Consider the following 20,704-nt stretch of genomic DNA (forward strand, 5'->3'; position numbering starts at 1 on the left):
TGCAGAATGTGTTGGCATTTGTAGTTTTGTCAGTTACGTGTTGGGCTTGTGTGTGTCACAAAAAAGCACACACAGCTTGGCAGTCGGACAGCCCAGGAATACCATAACTGTAACAGGACAATGGGGAAAGGAATATCAATATTTAATGGAAAATAAAAACTTAAAATATAAGTGCTTTCATCAATACAATGACTAGGGACTTAATCAGAATGAATGACCAACCCTCCCCTTGCCACACACACACGCATACATATATATACATATATATATATATATATATATATATATATATATATATGTGTGTGTGTGTGTGTGTGTGTGTGTGTGTATGTGTGTGTGTACATACATATATATGTGTGTGTACATAGATATATATATCTCATATAAACATACATACATATATATATGGCTGGGAGCGGGAACAATTAAATAACTGTTAAATTACACAGTTAATGAAAAGTCACAGAATATTTAGAATACAAACCATATAAATAATCCAAGTGCTGAGAAAGCATTTAAAACCAAAAGTGCGCGTCTGTGTAGACGCACAATCGATCCACTGCCCTACAGCCTACATATACATGTGCGTGTGTGTATGTGTGATATATATATATATATATATATATATCACACATATACACACACACGTACATACGTGTGCATTTATATATACACACACATACATATATATATATATATATATATATACACACACACACACGTGTATACACATGTATCAGCATACTCAGAAAAAGTATATGTGCGTGCGTGTGTTCCAGAGGATATTCCATCAGCAAACCTCATTCCTGAGAAAATCCCCAAGACTCCTCAAGCAGAACATTCCCAGTGACTGTCCCTGTTGCTAAACCTAGTCTTATTACATCACAATATCAGGTTGCATTTCGAAACCTAGCTCCAGATACAAAGCAACCTGGACATGACTGTTGTTTTTCTTTATTAGTGCCTGTATAACTGCCTGCATGCCTATTGAAATGTCATTATTTATGTGAGACAGCTCAGTAAAGAGTGAGGATGTAGATTAGTGTGATATACCTTTAAGAAGCTTTCCAGTGAGCCATCACATGCATATTAGTACTTAGTACGTGCAAGCAGGAGTGCCATTTTGAGTAAACAACCAGAGTGAGAGCATGCAAGTATGTAGTCACACAGCTCATTTAAGTTTAATGTTCCTGCCATCCATCGTGATGTATCTCTATACAATAAACTACTTAAACACTCAATCCTTAATGTCTTCTTAATGCACATAACAGCAACAGCTTGCCCCCTTGCAAAAAACATTTTATTTACTTTTTATGTTAAATTTTGCAAGCCCCAAGATTGTCCATCATTATGAGTAGTAGCATGTCAACATTTGCAAAGTCAGCTTTTGTTATTGATTTTGTAAATGTTGAAATTTGGGGGTTTTGCCCATTGTATATAAAGGTAGCCGAAAACTTCCTTAACAGTGGTATATACGTATATGGAAAGTCATAACATTGAATGCAACATTTGGAAATGTCAAAATGTTGAAAACTTTACAATGCTGAACTCAAAATACTAATAGCATGCATATACTACTTGTGTACACAGGGTGTCCTCAGATTCAGACTCAGAGAATAAAGGAAAATAACTTAAGCAAAGTCAAGTCCTTCCCCATCATATTCAGAGAGCATCTCTTATGAGGAAAGAGCAGAATTCTCTCTCTTAGCCTGGGTAGAAGATGGAGTTGAGGGCCGAAATTACTGAATCGCCCTAAACAGACCTGGAACAAAGCTGTGTCAGTCCTCTTGAGAACCCTTCTGTACAGTACAATGCTTAGTCTTTTGTGTCCTTTTCTTATGGGTCTTGAGCTTAACAGTTTTGGGAGGAGAATCTATAGGATCTGGAATTCCATAACTGACTCAGCTATTTCCTCCCTCACCAAGACCTGATGAATGCCTCCCTCACCCTCTAACAGAATAGTAAAAGGTTCTCCCTTCCTGGCAATTCCTAAGCCATAGTGGCCTCCTGCAGTGTTGTGCCAGATAGACCAGGAGTCAGACTGACAAAACTGCTTCAGCGGAGACATCAGTCCCAAACAGCAGAAAATAGATTAATGTCCAAGTGTCTTTAAAAACTTCTTCCAACAACTTTTTCTTCTAAAATCTGGTTATGCAGAATGGGAGGCGATGGATAAATTAGCCAATCCCTACAAGCCAGAAGTAGTAACCAGGAGGTTTGATCTATTCCTTACAATCTTAAGAGGAAAGGAAAGAAACTTCACAGGCCCTAACACTGTGTTGTGCTCCTAGAGAAAACACAAGCACTATGGAGGCCATGTCCGGGATCTATCTACTAGAAGAGCATTTACCATTTCTAACAGACATATACAAATCAAATAACTTTTCCACAGAAAAGATTGCAGAAATGGGATACTTATCAGCTCAAAACTCATGCCTGTGAGCTGAGTAGTCGTCTGCATAACCGTTCACATAGCAAAGTTCTGATTACTGGGATTCCTGTATGTCCCTCCTACACCAGCACACACGTAATTACAGCGGGTGCATGGTGTGCATGGAAGCACACAAAGCTTTGTAAACTGGCCAGACATTCAATATCCTACCATAGGATACATCCTAAATACCTAAAAGCTACTACAACAGTAATCTAATTATGAACACAGAGGGTGATCTACCCAGAGACAGCAGACACTAATGGTGGAAATCCTTCAATGGGATCTTTCTACCACACACAGACTGGTTGGTGATTTTTCCTAGGGAATGTCATCCATCCCAGAAAAACCCAAGTGTGTAACCACACACAAACAATGGCAGCAATACTACTACTTCTTTTGGCTTTTCCCAGTTAGGGGTCACCACAGCGTATCACCTGTCTGCTCACGACTGGCAGTGGAGTTTTTCAGCGTCGAGTTGCCAGCCCGGTGCCAAACCTTCCACGGAAGGCACACACATGCATGCACTCACACCTAGGGCCAATTTAGAGTATTCAGTCCACCTACAGCATGTCTTTGGGATGTGGGAGGAAATCAGAGCACCCGGAGGAAACCCACGCAACCACAGGGAGGACATGCAGATTCCGCACAGAAGGCATCCCAGCCAAGGATCGAACCAGAGAACCTCTTGCTGTGAGGAGGGCAACACTAACTGCTGCACCACCGCAGCCGCCCAATGGCAGCAATACTACAAAAAGAAAAAAAATATCCTAAATCCTATAAATTCTTACTCATAACCAGGATAAATCTTCTGTGGAGAGATCCCTCTGTTTTATTTTTTCCCTCTGGCTCTAAGAAACTGCTTGACCTCAAACCTAGAGGCCAGAGTAGCAGTTAATAGCAGACAGGCAGAAATAGGTGAAAGGTGAGCTCTAACTAAAGACTATGCCAACCTAGCATGGAGCAATTTACACAAAGAAAACCACAGGGATCTTTCCACAGAAAGTGGATCTTTGTTAAGAGCAATGCACCAAACATAAAATCTCTTCTATATGGACATACAGCATTTCCTGGTAGTGGGTTTCCTGGCCTCCTGCAGAACCCTAAGCACTTCCTCAAAAAAAAAAAAAAAAAGGAATCAAAACCCTATCACCTACAATGTCAGTTTACGAGTGGACAAGTCAGGATGGATTAGAGACCTCTTTTCTTGTATGAGTAGGTCCACCCTGTGAGGCAACTTGTGGTGATTGCCCTTGGCTAGATGCAGAAGAGGAGGGAACAAATTCTGTCTGGGTCAAAAGGGAGTCACAGCATGACACTCGAAATGAGAGGAAGGGGAAGAAAGGCGTACCGAAACTTCCTCTTTCAAGAAAAAAATAAGGCATCCACCTTTCAGGCCAGAGGACTTGGGACTGTGGTGCAAAAAAGAGGAAGTTGTCTGTTGAAAAGGGAGACAAGATCATCTACCAGACGAGTTCCCCACCATGGATAATGCCCAGAAACACATCACTGTGAAGCATCCATTCATGAGCCTGTTGTCATGAACCTGCTCAAAGAGTCTGTCTGCCACTATGTTCTGCTCTGAAGGAATATACATACAGACTGAAGAGTTACCTGAAACTGACAGCTAGATCCCAAACTTGAAGAGCTAGTCTGTGAAGAAGGTATGACCATGTCCCCCTTGCTTGTTGATATACCACATCGATATGTTACGGCCCGTAAAGATTTTAAGACCTGGAAGAAAAAGAGAACGAAAGGCATGAGGGGCAAAAAGGAGAATTCTCATCTCCTTGATCGGAATATGGTCTGACCTCTGATAAGGGGCCCAGAAAACTTGGACAGTGACGGGACCAAAAGAATCTCCTCAACCCATGTCTGAGGCATTTGTAAAAAGTCCCCGAGATGGCACAGGGGGCTGAAAAGGAAGTCCCGGGTTGAGAGAGCTGATGAATCTACCACTGAAGCTCAAGTCTGAGGCATGGAAGAGGGGGAACTAGAAAATGTAGGGGAGGGCAATGTTGGAGCCAAACTGACTTTAGGAACCACTGAAGCGTTCAAGCCCCTAGAAACTCCCTGGCTCTTACTGAAACCCAAGGAAGAAGGGATTGAATAAAAGTAACTGGAGCCTTCGGAGGAGGCAGGGAGGCCAGCATATGGATGGTCTAGTACCTGCAACCGAGAAACACATGATCCTGAGAAGGAACCAGAATTGCTTTCTGGATGTTTACTGTAAACCCCAGACTTTGCACAAAACAAACCGTATACTGGAGGTACTGAAGCAAGGTTTTGGTGGAGGAAGCCTGAATGAGCAAGTCATCCAGATAAGGAAAATTTTGTATCTCCCTCATCCTGCAAAAGGCAATCACAGGAGCAAGGCATTTGGTGGGGCAGTAGAAAGGCCAAAAGGCAAATCAGAGCACTAAAAAGGCAAAGAAGAAACAGAGAAACAAAAACTTACTGAAAAGGGGATGAATGAAGATGTGAAGATAGGCATCCCTGAGATCCAAGGAGACCAGAAAAGCCTGGGGAAGAAGAGGAGGAAACAGGGTCTGAACAGACAATGTCCAAAAGGAAGGGATCTTCAGAAAGGTACTGAGCTGAGAGGGTTCCAGAATGAGTCTCCAGGTGCCTTCCTTCCTGGGAACCAAAAACATTCTGGAATTAAAACTCCTTCCCCTCCTGGGAAGGGGGCACAGCTTGAATGGTGCCTTGAGACAGAAGGCCCTGAGGAATTTCTTGGAAAAAAGGAAGCTATTCTTGAGGAGACTGAGGGATGCCCAGAAAAGTAGGAAGGGATTTTCACACCATGAAGTACCCCTGATGGAAGATGGATAGAACCCAAGAGTTTTGAGTGAGCCTTAACCAACTGGAAAGGGATAGGGAAAGATGTAGAGGTAAAGGAACCTAACTTAGGAAAGGGGGAAGCAACCAGTCAGATAGAATCGGGCTATCTTAAAAAGGAGGTTTCTGAGAAGTGGAATTCTGAGTAGACTTTGCAGGATAAACCCATCTAGAACCCTTCCTACCTTTGGATGACGAGGGTGTCTTTGAACAAAAGCATATTTAGAAGGATAATTCCTCTGAAATTTAGGAATAGGAGAAACGAAAATGTTTCAGCTCCTGCAAGGCCTTACCCTTATCCTGCAGAGACTTCAAAAGCTCACCAGTTGCAGAAGCAAGGAGGCTCTTATTATCACGAGGAGCATCCAAAAGTTTAGCCTAAAAATCAGGCAAAGGCTCAAGGCGAATCCAACAGTAATGCCGCAAAACAGATCCAAAAGCAGCAGCTCCAGAGGAGGCATCAGCTGCATCATAACTTCATTTAATAGAGTGGTGAGCTACTTGAGAAGTACGGCCAGAGAGAGGAGGAGGAAGACAAGACCTTCCCTTCAGAATCAGGAAGGTCAGACAGCTTGGGAGGCCTGAGAAAGAAGCTTTAATATATACTTGGTCACATGGGTCTGGTAAATAACAGTCCAAAAAGCCAAGCTGGCAGCAGTATACACTTTCTTATCCAGCCATTCCATGGCTCTACTGTTCTTGTCTGAAGGAAGCAGTTTACCTGAAGGCAATAGCTTACAGGGTTTGTCAGAATAGAGAGAGACACCACAGAAGGGTCAGCAGATGGGTGTTTGTAGAGACACCTGCACTCATCAGACACCTTATAAAACCTGCCAGGCTTTTTAGGGGCTGAAGTGAGCGTCAAGGGCCACAGAGGCTGCTGAAAATGTATCTAAAAAGGCAGCCAAGACAGGAGGGACAGCAGAGGACTTAGGGGACTCCATCTGGGGGAGCTCATAATACATTTTTTTTGAATGTCAGAAACCTGAGAACAGCCCCACTTAAAGAATTCCATCAAATGAAAAATAGTATACCCAAATGAGAGTTCTTCAAAGGGAGAATCCAGGCTAATAGAATCTTCCTCCTCAAAGCCATAATCCAATGGATAAGGGATCTGAGAGGAATATCCTCAAGACTCTTCCCCAGAATCCAATTCCTCTTCAGAGGAGTCCTGCTCTCTGGGCCTCTTGAGTAGGGTAGAGGACCAAGTGTGAGCAGACACAGAAACTCCCTGGGGAGGCTTCAAGGCCATCAGTGCATTAAATAACCTCTGGGTAAAACCCTTTCATTCATGCTGCAGATCCTTAGGAACAGGGGAAATATGCTTATTTTTTTGTTTCTTCTTTTGAGGGAGGTCTGTCTTAAACACCCTAGGAGGTTCAGAACCATGCTTACACTCAACTAACGCAGCAGAAATCTTCTCCCGCATGAGTACCTGCGGAATCCCGTTTCAACCCTCGGAAATAATTAGCCAAGGTTCCCCCTCAACATCCATAACAGACATCTGCAGAGCCTCCAAGTAATCAGACAGAACAACCGGTCAATCCTCTGGGCTTTTACCAGCCTCGAAAGATGCATCTGGGGGAGGTGAGACAGCAGCAGAGTCAGACCCAACTGTTTTGGCCTTTTTCTTGGCATGCAGCTGACCTTCAGGGCAAGAGGAGTCTGCCATAGCACCCTGTGCCAACAATTTAAGAGGTTGGTTCTCCAGGTAAATAAATGACGAGGAGTGATGACTACGCATGCTCTTAGGCACAAACACTTCGCATGACTGAGATGTACCCAAACAAGAGAGAGACTTCTCATGATGATGCTTATGGGGAATCAGCCTCCCAAACTGACATTCTCTTTCTGCATGATATGCAAACTCACAAACCTGAAAAAGAAAGAAAAGATAAGTGTAAAACCCCAACAGGGCACTTATCTTGAAGTGCAACATGGTAACCAGCAGAGAGTAAACAAGAGTTCAGACTCATGATCAAATATGACATTTGGACTGGCAGCAAAGTAGTTCTGAGGTATTTAAGTCCATGTGTCACCTTTACACCTTATCCCTTGAGCTGGGAACATACGTGTAATATACATCTAGAGAAACCTGCTCACCCCATGGTACTCTACCCCACTCAATAGGCCCAGAGAGCAGGACTCCTCTAAGAGGAATTGGTATACTTGCCGGACGCCGAGCTATCCTTGGCAAGGAATCCCTTTAAGAAAACTGCAACAGTGATATGGGAAAACCTCTACCTTTAAAGATGTAGTCTCTGTCTAAAGTCAGGGCAAAATGCTATGGTTTATGAAACTTGCTGGCACAAGAACACACAAAATAGAATCAACAAATGCTGTTTATGGAACTTGGTCAATTTACCCAGGGCTAAACTAACATATTGACATTCTTAATTGCTATTTCTATGAAATGGCAATAGCACATGGTTCCTCTGGGTGTTTGTGGGATATGAAATGGGGGGCCAGGGGCAAGTGGCCATTCTGAAGGGACTTTTATAAAGGAATGGTGTACTTGGGAGTATGCTGTAAAGGTGGGGGTTTCACTCTTCTTGCCTTTGCCCAAAGTGGTGGCATGTGGGCCCACAGATTCTTCACACCAACATGACAGTCCTGCACCCTCACTGGTTCCAGGAATGAGCTCGATTCATGGTCTCACTCACAAGCGGTGGGTACACACCAGGTGAAAAGACATAATTGCCTAAGAGCATTTGATATTAAATAACAAATAAGAGTTCTAGAGGCACTGTTATACAATAAAGCAAAAAAGCAGAAATTATAGGATTGAACAGAGTACAGCAAAAATAAGCAATAGAAACATTAACAAAAATATATAACAGTATGACAGGTAACAACAAAGAACAATAATACATTTAGAAAGAATAAATTATAAATAACTGAAAATTAAGAAAAAGGCAAACCTGAAATGCATCATTAGACTACTTTGCAATAGAGCGGATAGTGAAGAGAGAAAGGAAATGAGTTCACGTAGGATGAATACACTGGCAGATCCAGGAGCTATTGAGGAATTCCATGAGTGTTCTTGAAATCTTGTATATGGGTTATTATTCTGAGATTCAAGGGAAGTTTGTTCCATGAGAGAGCAGGAAAATAGAGAGATTCTGCCTAAAAGATTTTTTTGGTTTGTGAATTTGTAACGGACTTAAGTCAGCACTTCTAACAGACCGAAGAGGTTTGTAGAGAGACAACTGAGGAGATGCTAGGACAGGATAAGGGCTTATTCAAAATAGAATGGATAACAAGTAGACGTTTAAACAGCAACTGGTTAGGAAACTCAAACCAACTGAGTGCATGGAGAGCAAGACAGTGGTGAGTGCAAGAGGATAGGTTAGCAGCAAATCTATCAACTTTGTTGAAGGTAGTTGCAAGTATGGAAAGTAGAGAGGACAGCAAGTCGGTTAGGATCTGGGAGTTGTAAAAGAGGTCAGGGAGAAGATAGATATGCTTGGGCAAGTGAGATTCTAGATTTAGGAGAGAGGAACTTCTTATTTCTATACAGAAGGCCAAGCTTTTGGTGCTTTTTTTAATAGTATGAAGAACATGAAGATCAGATTTAAGTTGGTCATCTATAATTACTCCAAGGAGTTTAGTGTGGGAGTCAGCTTTGATAGAGGTGCCATTAAGAGAGGAGATGGTAAAAGAGGACTTAAATTGAGAAAGCAACTTTGGAAGGAAGAAACAAAGTTTAGTCTCATTAAGGTTAAGTATAAGTTAATTATTGTAAAGTGAAGTTGAAGAAAGTTTGTGTGAGGGTCAGTAGGATTGTCAGCAATACAGATGACAGTAGAGTCTTCTGCATACTGAACAAAAGACGACTCAGGACAAGACACATGAAGCTCATTAACAAAGACATTAAACAGTATAGGGCCTAAAATAGTGCCTTGAGGGACACCCATTTTGACAGGAAGAAAAGGAGATAGAGCAGTGTGTCATTTAACTTACTGCAGTCCGTCAGTCAGGTAGCTACTGAAACAAGATAATGCAGCAGAAGACAAGTTGAGTGAGAGTTTCGAAAGGAGGACAGGAAGAGAGACAATGTCAACTGCCTTAGATAGATCTAAGAGGCAGGATACTAATTTATTATCTAAAGGTAGAGAGATAGAGTTAGTAAAAAGAAATAAGCAGTAGAGGTACTGTGGTGAGAATGGAAGACATGTTGGGTAGAGGTGAGCAAATTTTCTTGCGTCAGAACAGCTGAGAATTGTTTATGAACAAAGTGTTCAAGAATTTGTGAAAGGGGAAGAGCGTAGTTAGAATTTGAAAGCTCTATTGAATTTCCACCTTTGCGAAAAGGCATAGTGTAATTTTTTTTTCCAAACAGAAGGATGGTGGATTCACAAATAGAGCAGTTAATGAGGATTGAAACAGGATATGCTATAGAGTTGACAGCTACCTTTAGCTAGAATGAAGACAGATTGTCAGCTGATGGTGAGCATGATTTTAGTTTTAGAAGTCTTTTAATGTAACTGGTTGGAACACAGTTTAGAGAGAACAGACTATTATGTGGAATGAAGATAGTGGCAGGTGTAGGGTTAGTTAGGTGGGACCTTTGCACAAGTTTGCTTATGGTATCAATAAAGTTGGAATTGAAAGTGGATGCAGTTTCTAGTGGTGTGCTATTGGGGGTGGGATTGGGAGTAGTGGGATTAGCTGGGTGGAGTATTTGGTTGATAGTATTCCAAAATTTAAGATTTCTAGGTTCAGCAGTTTGTGGTGATAGGTAAAATTTATTTTTGTCAATAATTGTGTGCTTTTTGGTTAAGATATGGAGTTCCCTATATTTTAGGTAGTCAGTAGGAGATTTTGTCTCAGACCAAAGTTTCCAGAAGGAATCTTTTTTTTTTTTTTGATAAGGAACAGAGTAGAGTTAGCGAGCCAAGGAGAAGTAAACAGATTGCACTCTAATTGTTCTAGGAGGGACAATGGAGTCAAGTATATTTAGGAAGGTGGAATTGAAGAACAGCTTTGTCCAGAGGTAGGGATGTAAGGAAGGACCAATCTATAGCAGAGAGAGAATTATTAAATTTAACAAAGTCACAGTTGGTAGGTTTACACCATACTTTAAATTTATGAGGTCTAGAAAGTTTAGGAGGGTATCTCTGGACTCATTATAGGGGCATGATCACTAATAGAGTCAGGTAAGGTTTCAGGGTGGTGACAGAGGTTTGGGTTAGAGACGAGGATCCAATCTAGAATAGAACTGGTATTAGTGGGTTTGTGAAAAAAAGTGGGAGAAGAGAGGAGTTGAGAAAAACCATATAGGTTAATACAGGTGTTACAGGAATTAGAGATGAGGGGAAGCCAGTTAATGTTAACACCACCTAGAATTATACATTAAATTATAATGTCAGAAATCCAGTGGAGAGTATGTTTTAACAGGAGTATGTCGTCTCCAGGAGGTATGTTAATGGCAACTATAGTTAGGGCTTTATGGTTAACTTTGCAATTGGCCAATATGAGTTCAGCTGGGTAAAATGAAGGTAAAAGGTTGGTAATTGGGGATAAAGTTAGGAGGTCAGAGTACATAATAGCAACACCTCAACCTTTTTTAGCAGTTTTATCTTGGCATAGATTATTATAACCAGGAGGGAGAAATTCATTGTCAGAGCTGTGTAGTTTGAACTAAGTTTAAGAAAGAGTAACTATGTTAGGGGAGAACTGGTCTATCCAAGAATGAAGTTCAGTTATTTTGTTAAGAATGCTATGGATGTTTATAGAGTGGAAGGAAAGATGTTTGGGAGTAGAGTTAGTGAATTGCAAAAGTGTATGCGAAAGAGAAGATGAGGTAAAAAGTGGGCCAGAATTGGGGTGAATGTCACCTGAGAGTTGTAAGGTAAGTAGAGAAGTGAATTAAAAGTGTTGGTAGAGAGGAATGCAAGTCTGCTTCTGATGTATGGAGAGGTCATAGAAGATTATCTGCTTTTAGGGAGGGTTAATTCAATACTACTAAAGATGGTGGGTGATATTAGAGAGAGGTAGTGACTTAAGCAAAGTGTCATGAGGATAGGTAGTAGCATTAAGATTAAACAGAGCGTGATAAGAGGTAAAGCTGGATAGGAATAGAAAGATAAAGGACAAGAAGAGAGGGAGAAACATATTAAAGGAAAGGGTAAGTTAAAAGGACTAAGCACTGGTATCTATGATACTGCTTCAAATCTAGCACCTCCTCAAAGACAGTAAAAATAATGCACCACTGATAGCCCTAACTAACTAGACTGCCACAAAGGCTCATTATTCATTTTTGTCTAAGAAATTAAGTGGGAACTTTTTACTGACTGATCTCAAAGTGTGCAAGTGACAGAAAAGAACTGGGGGCTCAACAGTTAGGCTAGGTTACACAGCCAGGAAATGGAAACCAGTGTATCAACTGCTCATGGGAGCTTCTAATGTAAATGACAAATCGTGATTGGCCGACATGAAAAAACTCCACTGCAGGACATAACAAAGGCGGTCCCTAGTAAAACATGGAGAGTGATGTGTTAGACATCAACTAACACAGTGAGCCCAGCAGACTTTTCTAAGAACAGAAACATCATTCCACAGTCCAGAAAGTGATTTTTTTTTAATCCACTGAGAAATAATCATAAATTAGAAACAAAGAATAAATCATAAGAAGAAAGCCTCTGAAAAGAACAATGCCTTTGAACAAATGTGTGAAGCACCTGAAAATAAACTTTTGATATACGACAGCTTTCCACCAAGAACAATTCGACACATTCATGTAACAGAAAAGAACAGAGAAAGGTTCTCACCTACTTCTTGACAATCCACAAACACTGATATTAATACAGATGCCAAAGGAAAAAAAGCAGAGAATGCCTAAAAAATTTTCAGCACAGAACTTTCTACTGGCATTAAGAGTTCTGAGCTTTTAGCAAATCAAATGAAATTAACTGCCCCATTTTGCAAAATAGACCACACTGTAAGAAACGGACTGAGTTCAAAATCCTTGATACTACACATTTTATATATATATATATATATATATATATATATATATATATATTGCCTTCAATAGCTTAAATTTACAAAAGCACAGATTCTGCACAATATCACTTATGTAAATATCAACACGGTACTTTCGTATTATCGCAACCACATTCCCAACAGCTGGATAATACATAACTGCCGATAGCAGCTTACTAACTGTATATTACAAATATTGACAATTCATCAGTACTTTTAGGCTTTCTCCATACTTCTTGCAGGTTGACTTCTGTGAAAGCAGGAGCCAAATCAAAACATCAAATTATGTGGGGGGGGGGGGTCACAGGGCAGTCTTTGATCCTATGCTGTATTGCAGAAAATGTCTGCAAAACCCATGCCTGTACTCAAAAATTAATGGTTCACAAGGAATGGATGAACAAGTGTTAATGTACAAAAGAAGGAAACGGCAACCACTGAAAATTAAGGATGAAGATATGGGGAGGGGCATCCCTTAAACAGCAAACAGTTGCAGAAGTTTTCAAAACGACACTGACAGACCATCGTGTAGGTTTTGGTGTGATGTCTTTATTCTGGGATAGACCAAAAGCTGTAGATTCATGACATTCTGCATAGCGATCTTTTTTTCGTGCTTGTTTAATGAGGTATAATTCGTTATGAATTAAAATGCTTACCCAAAACATTTCAGAGTTTATATGTGACCAATAAAAACATTCAACCGTAACATTAATTCCGCGACGATCTGAAGCTATACTATGCCATAAAGTACTTCTGCCTCACCAGTTTTCAGGCATTTTCAGTTATTTTCTGCCTTTGTTCCCGCTATGGTGGCACTGGAATGTGGTTGCGAGAATATGCAAGTACCGCCAGCACAAAGTTAATTTCCCCAATTTTATTCTAGCATATTTGTATCAAGTAGAGGCTCTTCAACAACCATACTCTTAAAAATATACAGTTATCAACTAAAAAATAATCAACACTAAAATGACACTTCCCACATACAGTGCCCCTCTTGGATGCTCTAAACTTCTCTCCTGCCACTCCTAATTACCAAGTAATATAGTTCAAGACATGTCACTAATCAATGGGAAAGGCAGCTTTTCCATCTGGTAATGGTTTTCAATATCACATTCACATTTAAGCACGACTGGTAGCAAAATTGGCTAGTAAATCCAATGTTAGACTTCTGCACCACTTCAGAGCCTTTCACACACAGACTTCATATTCACATATTTAAAAGGGAAACATTCTGAAAGCGGGGTACGGAAAGCTTTTTACCTGCTGCTGACCCCAAGGTGCAATAGGATGAGACTGAGGTTGAGGCTGAGGTTGAGGCTGTTCAAACCATGGAGGTTTACTTTGAGGTATTTGCTCATGATGCCCAGGTCCAGGTCCAGGACCAGGTCCTCGAGTTCCACCTGCACCAGGGTCATTCTGTGGCATATCATAATCAGATGTAGTTGGAATAGGTTTGCCTTCATCTAGAGAGGATTAAAAACAAAGTCAGTGCAGTACTCAAAAACAACTTCAAACTTCAATATGGCCTGAATGGCCCATTTGATGGAGACATCTAAAACAAAACCTAAACACAAGAAATCAACATAAAAAATAAATAAAACATGGTGGATGAAGTCCCAGGAGTCATATAGCCCCCTTAATCCCTCCAATTTATATAATCATCATAAGTGCATTAAAACATAGAAAATGTATTCAATATACCAGCATAATGACCATCTGTCACACACTGTGGTACATTACGAATGGTTTGCGATCAGGTGTTTCACTAAAGTACAATATTCCCTCACAAATTACCAAGACATAACCATATACTAGGGAAGATGCAAAAAAAATATTACCACTAGCATAACCCCATCTTAGTGCAACCATAACACAAGAGTCTAAAAAGTGGAAAAGCACTAGGAAACAAACGCTGCTTACTGAGCACCAAGATCACTTGCAGGTCATTCTGTATTATGCAACAAGTCCTACTGCCTTGTCTAAAACTGAGAGAGTGTTGTACATGTGATCCTTGTCTGCTTTAATCTTCATGGCAGTTGACAGCCATTTTTCATTTCCTTCCCAAGTGTCACTTTAGCATTGAAAACACGTTAAAGGTTAGAAGATATCCCTAAGTTTAAATACCAACAATTAAGTGTGAGCTCTTAATGCAACGTATTTTAGGCCCAGTTAGGTTTTGTTTAAAATCTCAGTGTCACCATTTGCAGCAAGAGTCTCCACAAGTTGTGCATCGGAAACCAAGAGACTAAAACAAAAAAAAATTACTGCGACCAGGCAAAGGATAAGGGTGTCATCAACACATGTTCATATCCTTCTAATGTGTATGCAAATATCTGAAATGACCATGCTTTAGCTATCAAGAGGAAAAATTTCCCTACCAAGGTTTACAGAAGTGCGACGCGGTACAAACAGATTTAATAAAACAAAGAGAAGTACAGTCCTTGTGATGCTGCAACAGTACAACAGCAAAAAAAATTAACAAACTTGAGAATACATGGTCATCCCAGAGGTAGTTGCTACTCCAGCTAGCAACAACCTAGCTGGTGCTTCTGATAGAGCTAACACCAGTTCTCACAGTAGTGTTTAATAGCGACCAGGACTTTAAAATTTTTAACTATTCAAGCATGGCTGTGGACATACCTTTGGCCGACCTTCTTGCCAAAGGTTTAACTTTTGTCCCTAACCAGAGAGCTAATCTAGCAAGGACAGTCCTTGATTTAAAACTCTTCACACGTAAACTAAACTTGGAGAGTATGTTTAAGAACCAACCCATAGTAGACAGAGAATGCAGAATACCCAGTGTATTTAACCCACCATTGCCTCCAGCCTTGTTGACTTTTGAACATGTATGTGAATTGGATTTACGTGATATTTTAGATAGTAGTAGATCTGTTTCTTCCAGCAAAACTTTGAATTTTAATGAGTTAGACTGGGATAGGTTGAATTCCTTGCATTTTCAGAATGTTAAAATAGTTAAACCAGATAAAGGAGGTGGCCTTGTGTTTTTTGATGAATTTGATTATAGAGATCGCATGCAGAGATTATTGAATACTGACAATTATACACCAGCCTCATTGAATGAAATGAACAAATCACAACAGAAAATGAAGATTTGTTTGAATGATTTGTTCATAGAGTCTAGGATTTCATTGGACCTGTATAATTACTTGTCATGTTTGGCCCCACGGACGGCTATAATTTTTGGAATCCCGAAGGTTCACAAGAGCTTAGAGGATCCACCCCTACAGCCTATTGTGAACGGAAGAAATTACATCACTTATCTCATTGCTAAGTACGTCAACACAGTTTTGAAGAAATTGGTTGAAAGCTTGGAGGATATTTGCAGACTCTTGGGCCTAAGTAACGTCAATGGCCTCGAATACAGAGATCACATTGTTTTCCTGACCATTGACATGAAGGACCTTTATACTGTCATACCCGTGGATACAGGAATTGAATGAGTTTCCTATTTCATGACAGATAAGGGCAGTTCAGTAAGAGAAACTGAGCTAGTACAGGAATTTTTGGATTTAATTTTGACAAACAATTATTTCATGTTTGAAGGGAGATATTATTTACAAAAGACGGGTGTTGCAATGGGCTCTCTATGTGGGGCTAGCTTCACCAACCTCGTGATGGCCCACTGAGAGCAACACTTCATCTTTAACAACGAGTTTAGTACCAACATCTACTACTATACCAGATATTTGGATGATGTGTCCATTATGTTTGATGGCACTATCAAAGATATTCCCAAGTTTATTGATTATTTAAATACCTCTACAAATTTTTTGTCCTTTACATATAGTTCAAGTACAGAGAACATAGCACAATTGGATGTAGATTTATATAAAGACAGAGGGAACAGTGTTCAAAGCTAAGATTCACAGAAAATCGACCTACCCCAATTCCTTTCTTCATTATACCAGTAGTCACCCTTATCGACAAAAGAAATCTGTTGTTAAGGGAAAGTTGGTGAGGGCGGCCCGCATGGTTTCTGATGACTATGAATTTTTTGTGGAACGTCAAACCTTGAGGGGAATGTTTCTGAAACGGGAGTACTCCAGCCAACTTTTGGAAGATATTTCAGGTCCAATACAAGAGAAATAATGGAGTATTTAGTCCAATACTTTCAACTCGGCATGCAGCCCCCAACACTTTGACATCTTTAGTTGAGCAGAGCCAGTCATATAAAGCAAACCCAGTCAAGGTGACTTTTATCACATCATTCAGTATCGATGCTAGGTTAGTATGGCAAATTTTATATAAAAACTGGACTTTACTTAGTTCTGATACAAATTTGACTTCTATCCTCGAACCCAGACCCAGAATTGTCTACAGAAGAGGGCAGAACCTTAAAAGTTTGTTGGAGAGGGGTAGGATTCCAGTTGCCAGTGCCCCAGGCATGTATAAATGCGAGAGTTGCTCCCAGTGTAGATTTATGGAGGTGGGTAATACCCTCTCCATTAGAGGGAGAAAATACTACATAAATAAAAGATTTAATTGTGCCACCAAAGGAGTGGTCTACTTAGCAACCTGTAACCTCTGCCCTTGTTTCTACATCAGTAAGACTGATTGTAGATTCAAGGACAGGGTCTCTATGAACATATTTACAACATCAGGAAGCTAAAATTGGACAATGCACTGGCTAAGCATGTGTATGAACACCCTCAGCATGGTTTCAAGTTTAGGGTGATTGATCAGATTGAACAAGATCTTAGGGGGGGACCCCGCACCCTTAAGCTAGAACTGTGAGAATTACTATGGCAAATAAAAGTGAATGCCTACAATGTACCAGGGCTAAATGATTTATGTTCTTTGTCTTGTGTTTTAAAATTGAAGAGTCTGCAGAGGTAATTGAACATTTTCTTCTGTACACTTGTTTGTTTACATCACTGAACCTTAGCAGAAATACTTACATTCTCTGTATTTTTTTTTTATTTTTTTTGTATTATATTAGTTAACTGACAGGCTGGGTAATAGGGGATATATGATTTTACTAGTGGTTAGTTCTTTTAAATGAATTGCTCGTTTTGCACATTAATTATTTAGTACAGTTTTTAAACAGTTTTTTATATCATTTTCTTAAAATCACGTCATCCTCGGTGTGCATGTTTATTCTTGGTCAGTTTTATTCATGCTTGCTTATTTATTCAAGCTTATTTATTTAGTATTTGTATTTATATTAAAATGTTTTTAAATATCTGTACTTTTGCTTTTAGAAGTTAATTGATGTTTAGCATGTGACATTTCAAACAGCTACACTTTAAATAGCTGCATTTTCATTAGTTCTGTTTGTCTGCTGAAGTCTTGCTCATAGAAGCAAGACGAAAGCGCTTACACAACTTTTTTTTTTTAGTAATTAAAACGTGTCTAAGTGGATTATAACTTGCCTCGGTGGATTATATATTGTTCCTTGGATTTGTCTTGCCACCTGTGGTTGTTTTTCAGCATTTGTAGCAAAAAAAACATGACAAATGTTTGGAAACTATTAAGAGTCAGTACAGATCAGCTAAAGATGCATCAGACTAATGGTGCAGCATTGAAAATATCCTCCTCAGTAGCACACTACAGCTATAAACATTACAGGACACCTTACAGGAGTTCAGGTAGTTTTATCCATGTTCATCAGAGGTCATTTACCGATGGAAGACATTTATTGAACTTTCTGACAATTACAACATCTGGAAGGATCTTATCAATACTTGCAAATATCAAGCAACCACACACAACATCCAACACTGGGGAGACACACACTTTCCACAAACAGGGCAAACCCTCAATGCAACTTGCACATACAAACTCTTGAAAATGCAGAAACATTACAAAAAAAAAAGGAAATGATGGTATGTAATACCAACTGTTCCCTCTTCCCCTTGTTTGCAAGAGCGCCAAGTCAACAAGTAAATTGTAAAATAGTACTGCTTGGTGATCAGAACCTGCAAACACAGTCAGTACTCAGCAAGGACTTTCAATGCATGAGGCCCAGTAGGATGTCATTTGCTGATCTAGAAACCAATAAGATGAGATCAAGTTCTAAGTGAGCTGCTGTACTGTCATCTGCATAACAATATGAGACGGTATAAGTGAAGTGAAAATGGAAAGGATGCTTTCTGACTGCAGTTCACATATATGCTCCGTGACAGACTGAATAATCCCTTCTCTCTGTACTGCTGAATTACAGTTACAAAAACTTCTCCCAGGTGTGGGAATGATGAGGTACTCTATCACCCGAGGAGACTGAGCAGCACCGTACAAGATGAAGCCAAAAAAGCAGTGAATCACAAATGAAACAAATTAAAATGGTTAAAAAGTGAATAAACAGAGCATGACCATGGGAACCAAATGCCCTGAGAAGACAATTGGACTACAGTCATATTACCTACCTGTTGCCACTACATAGTGTCTAGCATGAACCAGAATAACTTTCACAAGTTTTTAACAGAGAATTTCAAAAGTGCAGGACTCCAGGCACACTTAGGTTACTGAAAAATACCCAGTCCTATAGCCCAAACTGATAAATCTAGATTAGTAATCTGAACACACCAAGCGTAGTGTGATCTTGAAGAATACTTAATGGTCTGAAAAAGCAAAGCAGAGTCCATAAGCAAAACACTGCAGCAGATGTCCACAGGTGAGATCCTCTAGATAATGGACAGATCATCACAAATGGTCAACCAAAACTCCAACCGCTGGACACACTCCACATACCATATATATAGGAATACTGCCTAGGCCACTTTCACTTTTTTTTTTTTTTAATTTACACTTTGTTGACTGGGTTAGACCTACTAGGCCAATTGCCTCTTTTCAAGGGGGGACCCGAGGTGGTATTTACACTGACTAGTGCACAGAGGAACTTCCCCTACTCTTTCATCCTGCTGTTTTGCATCACAACCACTACATTGTGTTGGAGGGCTGCTGCCAACTAGGTTGTGAGAAAAGAAAGACGTAGGATGCTGTGTGAGAAGCAGCAATGTGCATTTTGGAAGCAGAAGACAGAGGCGACAACCTATGAAAATGAGGAAATTATTCTAACAGAATTAAGAGGTAGATTATCAATACAGGATTTACTGAATTTGATGGAGCAAAGTGAACCAGAAAATGGAGCAGAATCAAGTTGGAGTGTAGTAGTTGACTGTTATGGAAATTGAATAAATGGCAGTCTCAACAGAAAAAGGAGTGGATTTTTGTAGATAAAGGAGTAGAAAACACTGCTGTGTGTTACGCTAGTGCAGTAAAGTACAGTTTTGTACCTACCATAAATGTAGATGTTCGAATGTTCACACTGCTGCAGTCATCACACTTGGGTTATCCTGCCGTCAGGCGGTCCCGCAGTCAGCCAGAGTTCCAAAGTCTTGGTCCGGTGTCGGTTGCTGTCGCTTCTTTCCTGATGTCAGTGCGCCAGGGGTATATAATATGCATCCGATGCCATTTTCTTCAGTTTTTCTTTCCCCAGATGTCAGGTGCCCCCAAGTAGGTAGGTAATACATATTGTTAATCAAAAATACACATATAAAATAAAAACAATACCTTCAGTTACCAGCAAATACACCCCAAAGGTTATATAGGATAGAAAGGTATTGATAAGTCCAGTTAGTTCAGAGGGGATGGAAGGAGGGTAACCTGGACTGCAGCAGTGTGAACACTCTAATATCTACATTTATGGTAGGTACAAAACTGTACTATGTTCATCATTACACTGCTGCAGTCATCACACTTGGGTAGAATCCCAAAGCTAAGGTTGGGTGGCTGGTCTATAAAGAGTTAGGATTGGCTATGAGGCCCTGCAGAACTGCAGTGGCAAATCCTGCTCTGGATTTAGAGTAAAGAGGCAGGTGGTAATGCTTGGTAAAAGTGTGCACTGAACTCAAAGTTGCAGCCTCCAAAATTTCCTTGGTAGGTACTCCTCTGAGAAAGGCTGTTGAAGTGGCTGTTGCCCTGGTGGAATGTGGCCTAATGTTATTAGGGACTGATTTTCCATGCTGTGTGTAGCAGTACCGAATAAAGTGTCCTATCCATTTGGATATAGTCTGCTTTGAGATAGCCTTGCCCTGTGATCCTGCAGCATATGCTACAAACAGTTGTTCAGTTTTCCTGAAAGCTTTTGTTTTGTCCAAGTAGAAGCGTAGCTGCCTGTGTATGTCCAAATAATGCAGAAGTTTCTCCCATTTATTCTGGGGCTTTGGATAAAAAGTTGGCAAATGGATGGTTTGGTTAAGAGCCACACTAGATACCACCTTTGGCATAAAGGTAGAGTTTGTTCTTAAAGATACCCTGTCCTGATAAAAAATTATAAAAGGTTCCACTGCCATTAATGCCTGTAGCTCTGAGACTCTTCGTGCTGAAGTTACTGCCAGGAGCAGAGCTGTTTTCCATGATAAAAATTTTACTTGCTGTACTGGCTGGCTCAAAAGGTGGTAGGGTCAGTTTTTCCAAAACGAAATT

The 20,704-nt window shown here is 40.2% G+C and overlaps 1 protein-coding gene across 5 annotated transcripts in view; it reads right to left on the bottom strand.

The window, feature by feature from the left end:
• LOC122817661 (calcium homeostasis endoplasmic reticulum protein-like) overlaps positions 1 to 20,704 on the bottom strand; it is a gene marked incomplete in the record, with an annotated part of 1,194,300 nt that overhangs the window by 689,965 nt on the left and 483,631 nt on the right. For all 5 annotated transcript variants that reach the window (XM_044090728.1, XM_044090727.1, XM_044090726.1 and 2 more), the window contains 1 exon segment: positions 13,517 to 13,719. In XM_044090728.1, the coding sequence (XP_043946663.1) occupies positions 13,517 to 13,719 (203 nt within the window).

The sequence above is a fragment of the Protopterus annectens genome, chromosome 13.part0 (assembly GCF_019279795.1).
Source record: "Protopterus annectens isolate FY-2018-M chromosome 13.part0, PAN1.0, whole genome shotgun sequence".
Taxonomy (NCBI): Eukaryota; Metazoa; Chordata; order Ceratodontiformes; family Protopteridae; genus Protopterus; species Protopterus annectens.